At 48.0% G+C, this 6000-nt stretch overlaps 1 protein-coding gene across 1 annotated transcript in view; it reads left to right on the top strand.

The window, feature by feature from the left end:
- Positions 1-6000, top strand: part of Btbd16 (BTB domain containing 16) — a 72162-nt gene that overhangs the window by 17875 nt on the left and 48287 nt on the right. Inside the window, exon 7 of the mRNA XM_023709077.1 lies at positions 986-1100. Coding sequence (XP_023564845.1) covers positions 986-1100 — 115 coding nt within the window. The remainder of the gene's footprint in view (positions 1-985; positions 1101-6000) is intronic.

Below are 6000 nucleotides of genomic sequence, written 5' to 3'. Positions count from 1 at the left end.
AGAGAGAGAGAGAGAGAGAGAGAGAGAGAGAGAGAGAGAGAGACAGAGAGATTACACACTGCCATGGGGTAAGGAACAAGACAGAAGCAGGATGGGAAGGAAGTAGGAGGATTCTAGGATGTAGCAGAAATGGAACAGCCCTTCCCCAGCTCACAGCCCCCCAGGGAAGCCAGCAGGCCAGGCCCACCCTTCCTGCCAAACAGCCTTGATCGGCCCTGTCCACCAGGGACCCAAGCTGGCTGCCTTCCAGCAGCAGAAGTCTCCCCAGGGTGCTCCTACAGACTCACTCTGTCCCATGGGTCCAGGCCACAGGATTGTGTGTTAATGTAATTGTGTGACATCGTGAGATGACACAGATCTGTGAGTTGCTAGGTCAGGAGATAATGCATGTAAGTACTGGCTCGGCCCGTTTTCCACACAGCACATTCCCATGGCACAGTGACACTATCTTGGTTCATGTGGAACTTGAATTAGGTCACGTTCACCTGGTCACCAGCCAAGGCAGGGCAGTTCCTGGATGATCAAATGATCAGGCTCTTCCCAGGACATCTTGACCTTTACTGAAGTGCCCGCATCCCTAGGGAAACCTTTCATAAGCTCTATGTCACTTCCAGAGAAGGAAATTGCTCATTCGCACGCCACATTCTGCACGTATTTGCACACAGTCACACTCTTGCACAGGCCATAGGTCCCAGGTTAGAAGGGACCCCTGGAGTGCCTCACCTTTTAGGTGACTCCAAGGCACAGACTTTGAGAACAGGCCCAAAGGAGAGTTCTTTCAGCTTTGTTTAGCTCACCTCCTCTGGGCGGCTGGAAGCCCAGGGCGCCAAACACCCTGGTCACGGTGCCTGCACTCAGGTTAGAGCTGGTGCCTCTTCTCTAAGGGTGTCCCTGTCTGCCCAGCTGCAGGAGTAGGGAGGCCATGAGCAGGGTCTGCATGCACAGCCCCATGTTGATGCCTCTCCCTCGGCTGCTGCCTCCCCAGCCTTCGCCACGGCCTTGAAGAGCCTCTACATAAGCGAAGCAGAGATAAACGCGGACGACGCAGTGGCGGTGCTGGCTTCCGCTAACATCCTCCAGTTCAGCGGCCTATTTCAGAAGTAAGGAGGCAGGTGGGGCCAAGCTAGCATGGGCAGAACTAGAAGGATGCTGCCTGGCTCATTTCATGGAAATTCCTCTTCCTTGGGTTAGGACACTTTGGGTTCCTTTGTGCCAAGTGTGGCTTTGAACTTGGAAAGGAACGAGGCACTAACTCACACTAATATAATTGGCACTCATAATAGAGCTAGATCATTCTCCAGAGCCTTTGCAGGCTCATTTTGCCCAAGCCATCAAAGCTTTCAGGAAAGAGTGCTCAGTGCAATTCTACGGTCCTGATTCCTGATGCAAGTCAGTATAGACAGGGCACTTGGGGCAGCAAGGGCCTCTGTCTCATTCTATTTCCTTTAGTCTCCGATTTTTCATTTGAGTGAGTGAATAAATGTCCCATTCAGGCCAAAAGAGGGCATCAGCTACTCTGTGGAGGGCCGAGGCAGGAACTGTCTGGGGACTGTGCAGGATGTAATTCCCTTTTGGTAGGGTTCACATAGCTAGGTTCAACCCTGCAAATACATCTGAGCCAGTGCTTCATTCTGGGGGCACTTGGGGTGACTCAGGCAGACCACTGACCCTGAGCTTCCTGCTTGCTGGAGAGGCAGACCCAGTGAGCTGAGGGCTGCAGGTGCTCAGAGACCTAGATCCATTTGCGTAGGACACACAGAGAGTGGTCCAGAGTCTTGCAAAGGTCCCTCAGCATGGCCGCACCGTCAGAGCTGTAAGGCTGGCTGGCTGCACAAAATGGGGCTAAGCAGTTGTAGGCAGGGCCAGCTTGTGTAGGGTCTCGGAGCCATCAAAGGAACCTGGCCCTCTAAGGTGATCGAGAGAAAGGTCTGCGTTTTCTGAGATTCCCCTGTGCCCTTTCTGCTGTGTACTCCACCCGTCTGCAGCTCAGCATAGCCCTGTGGCTTATAGTGACGCTGAATCACAGCTTTCTTCCTCTGAGCAGCTATTTCCTGGTATTGTCCAGGAGGACCTGCCTGACCCACATATCAGGAGTGCAGCTGCCTCCGCCCTCTTGAAGCAGCACCTCCCACCACTTTCTACCTCTCAACCTCTGCTGCCTCACCTTAGCCCAGATTAGACGCCTCATCTAACTTTTGGAACTTTGTCCCCTGGCTGCTCTGTGGATGAGCTAAGAGTGGCAGGTGCTTTGTTTTCCTCCCCCCACCCCCCGTTCTGAATGCCAAAGTGGGAGCGGCTTTAGCAGCAGGGAACTGAACCTGTCATCCCACTGATGAGCACACCCAGGCCCACCTGTGCAGATAGACCCTGCCCCAGATGCTGCAGATAATCTTGTAGAACTGGTATTGCAGGGCAGAGGCCAGGGCGGCTGCACAGTGCTGGGTGGGTGTGACTTGTCTTTGAGAGCTTGATGGTTTGGTGAGCAGTGGCACAGCAGCATGATCCCCACCCCTACCCATGTGTGTGTGCGTGTGCATGTGCGGGTGTGAACAGAAATGCCCTAAGTCACTCCAAAAGCCTCATAACGTCAGTCGCTAGATGAGACCTCAAAAAGCAGCTCAGCCAAGCCTTTGGTGAGTGTACATTCACCCAGATGACTGGTTAGATTCAAAGGCCCCAAGCACCTGTCTTTAAGGGGTGGAGTGGAATGCCTGTGTGCGGCCTCACAGGGTGCTGCTCTTTGACTCCTGTGACACTTTCTGTCTGCACTGGCACTTGGGCAGGAGGTGCAGTTGGGATCATGGTTGTCACATGCGTGGCCCAGTCTGGCAGGAGTGGAAGATGAGTCAGGAGGGTAGCATGCCCCTGGGTCATGCAGAACTTTGGAGGCCATGTGAGCAGCTTCTGCCCAGCTCAGTCAGCAGATGGCAGAGCCTGAAGCTTGGAGAGGAGGTGGCTTCAGCCCTGTAGGCTTCAGCCCAGTGTGAAGGTTGCAGCAGAGCGTTGGAGGCAGGGAGACCTGTAAGGTCAGGCTGGGAGACCCAGAGGGTCTGAACTATGGTGGTCAAAGGAAGGGGAAAGGAGGACGAGAGACAGGCCCAAGAAGCAATGAGCATGGCAAAGGTGGGGCTCAGCATATTGGGAGCCAAGGTACCCACAGAGGACGGCAGGGTCTGGCCTTGGCTGCCCGGGCCCTATAGACTCAAGTCCATTTCACGTAGGAGGTATAATGGGTCTCATTGTGGCAAAGCGACAGTCCCAGAATCCATAGTATTCATTCATTCTTACCTTGTTCTAGTCCACATTTCAAGGGGCTTAAGCCAGTGAAGAAACTAAAACAGCAGGATATCAAGTTGTTCGAAAAGGAGGAAAGAAGAAAAAAGGACAGAGAAGCTAGAAGTGGGCCCCACATCAAGGGCTGAACTTTAGTGGAACTAAGTGGAAAAGTTAGCAATTAAGTGGAAAAGGGGAATTTGATCAGTGACATGAAATAAAAAGAAAAATTAGGGAAATAAATGAGTTGGGAGAAGCACAGCTACTGTTGCCATTACAGGTACAACTTCATCACAGGACACCAAGAGACATCATCGTTAATATCCTCGTCAATACGTGTAGGACACATGTGACACTAAGTCTTGTAATTTTTTTCCCGGTAGTGGCAAAGACTTTACTCCAAAATACAGCTCAGTAAAAGCAGTTCTCTAGGTGTGGCTACCCATGGTATGAGTTCCTGGCTCCCTGCTAGTCTGACCTCACTGAAGAACCCGTGTTAGACTGTGGGCCAGTGACTCTGCAGGAGGCGTTGTAGCATAAGCTTCGTTAATCACCTTTGAGTGATAAGGAGTCAAAATTACCCTGCAATATGGAATCCTTGTAGCTATCCTTCAGTGCCCTTTTCAATAAAGTGTTTATACCTTAAAGAGATTTTGTTGAAAAGAGGTTAACGTCAGTTATGAAGATAGAAAACACTGGAACCTCTGTTGGCTCTGCTTCTTGCCTAACCCTCCTCCCCTCCCAGCCAACTCTCTCCTCCCCCACCCCTTACTTTCTCTCCCCAGCTCCTTTCCTTCTTGGTTTTTCCCTCCCTTACTGTGATCACTATCTCCTATCTTTGAGGTTCCTCCAAAATATGGCCCTATGCCTGCCGTGGGGCCTTGGACATGCCGTATTCTCTTAGAATGCTGGTCTCCCAACTCCTGGTTGCGTTGCTTCTTTCTCCTGATTCTTTTTTTTTTTTTTTGGTGGAACTGGGGATTGAACTCAGATCCTTGCATTTGTCAGTCAAGCACTTATCCTACTGAGCCATCTCCCTGGCCCTCTCCTGTTTCTTTAGAGCTGGACTCAAACTCAGGACCTTGTGCTTACCAGGCAAGTGCTTGTGCCGCTGAGCTATACTCCTGGCCCCTCCTCCAGGTTTTAAATGTAGCTTTTCTTGATGCAACCATACTAGATTAGATTCTCCCCTTTCTGTGTTCCCATGGTATTTTGCGCTTCATCTTTCAACCCATAATATGATAATCATAATGTAATAATCTGTCCAAATGTTGACTTAACAACATGTATCACCCTCTGGACCATCATTTTTGTTATTTTTTACAACAAAATCTACTTTTTTTTTCCTTTTTGTGGAACTAGGGACTGAACTCAGGCCCTTGAGCTTGCCAGGGAAGCACTTATTCTACTGAGCCATCTCCCCGGCCCCCAAAATCTACTTTGGTGTCTGGTACATGGTGCACACTCAGTCAATAGATTCTTTAATAACTAATGGGTCAAACACACAAGGTTTAGGCATAGGAAAAGATGGAGACTTTCACACACAAAAATTGCTCTTTGGATTTATTTGTGCACAGAAGGGAATAAGACAGAAGGCCTTCCAGTGGCATCAGAATGGTCTATGTAGGAGGAAGCTCCATGGACACCTAGACTAAGATAAACCTAATGTAGGCACTGTTAGGGTCTTTTACTCTGATCATTAAGGGCCGGGAGATAGCTCAGTAGAATAAGTGCTTGCACGGCAAGCGTCAAGGTCCTGAGTTCAATACCCGGTATGACAAAAAAAAAAGTTACAGTCCTAGTTTGATCCTTCACATGGCCCCTTGGTGTCAAGTCTGTTTTTATTGGTACATATTATTTGTTAATTAATTAAGTTTATTGGTACATTCTAGGTATGCATAATGATCTTATTCAGCATAGGGAATCTGGACCTATACATGTGTATCCTGATTTTTTTTCCCTTCCCCTACCCTCCCTTCAACCCCTCATTCCCTCCTTATTTACAAAAATTTTGTTTGCATTTTTCCTTCTTTTCTCATTTTTTTTGATGTACACAATGACCACATTCATCATAGGGAATTTGTCCCTCCACATAATGTCTTGCTTTTTCTCCCATTTTCCTCTTCACCTTCCTTATCTGGTTACTTTTTTTTTTTTTTTTCGCAGTCCTAGGGATTGAACTCAGGACCCTGTGCTTATCAGTCAAGTGCTTATTCTACTGAGCTATCTCCCTGGGCCTTCACCTTCCTTATCTACGAAAGTGTGTTTCCATTTTTCCCTCTATTTTTGTTTTTTCTTGCCCCTTGTTTCCTTTCCTCTTAACCACTCCCTTGTTCCCCTTCTCTTTTTTTAATTTATTTTTTCCATAATTTTACTGAGAAACAAATAGCAATGAGACAGTTTCAAATCAAATTGGTAGGACAGTTTCAATAATTAACACATTGCATACTCTTTTCCTAGTGGTTATGTGCTGTACAAGATGCAGACATGATATCCTATTTACAAACACCATTAGAACAAATCCCTCTATTCATTAAGAGAATGTAACTATATATCTATCCTAACTACTTTGAATACACAGATACAAAATGGACATTCATCTGTATCCCCTCTTTTTGTTAAGTTCCGTAATTAGAATATTATAGGTGTGTAAACTCAGCAAAATATTCTAAAAGAGTCCAGTAGCCCATAATAGTATTGGGTCTTCCACTTAACTAGCAATGTCAG

The sequence above is a fragment of the Octodon degus genome, unplaced genomic scaffold (genome assembly GCF_000260255.1).
Source record: "Octodon degus isolate 3935 unplaced genomic scaffold, OctDeg1.0 scaffold00010, whole genome shotgun sequence".
Classification (NCBI taxonomy): domain Eukaryota; kingdom Metazoa; phylum Chordata; class Mammalia; order Rodentia; family Octodontidae; genus Octodon; species Octodon degus.
The sequence above is the reverse complement of the archived record's forward strand: the minus strand, read 5'-3'. Positions and strand labels throughout refer to the sequence as shown.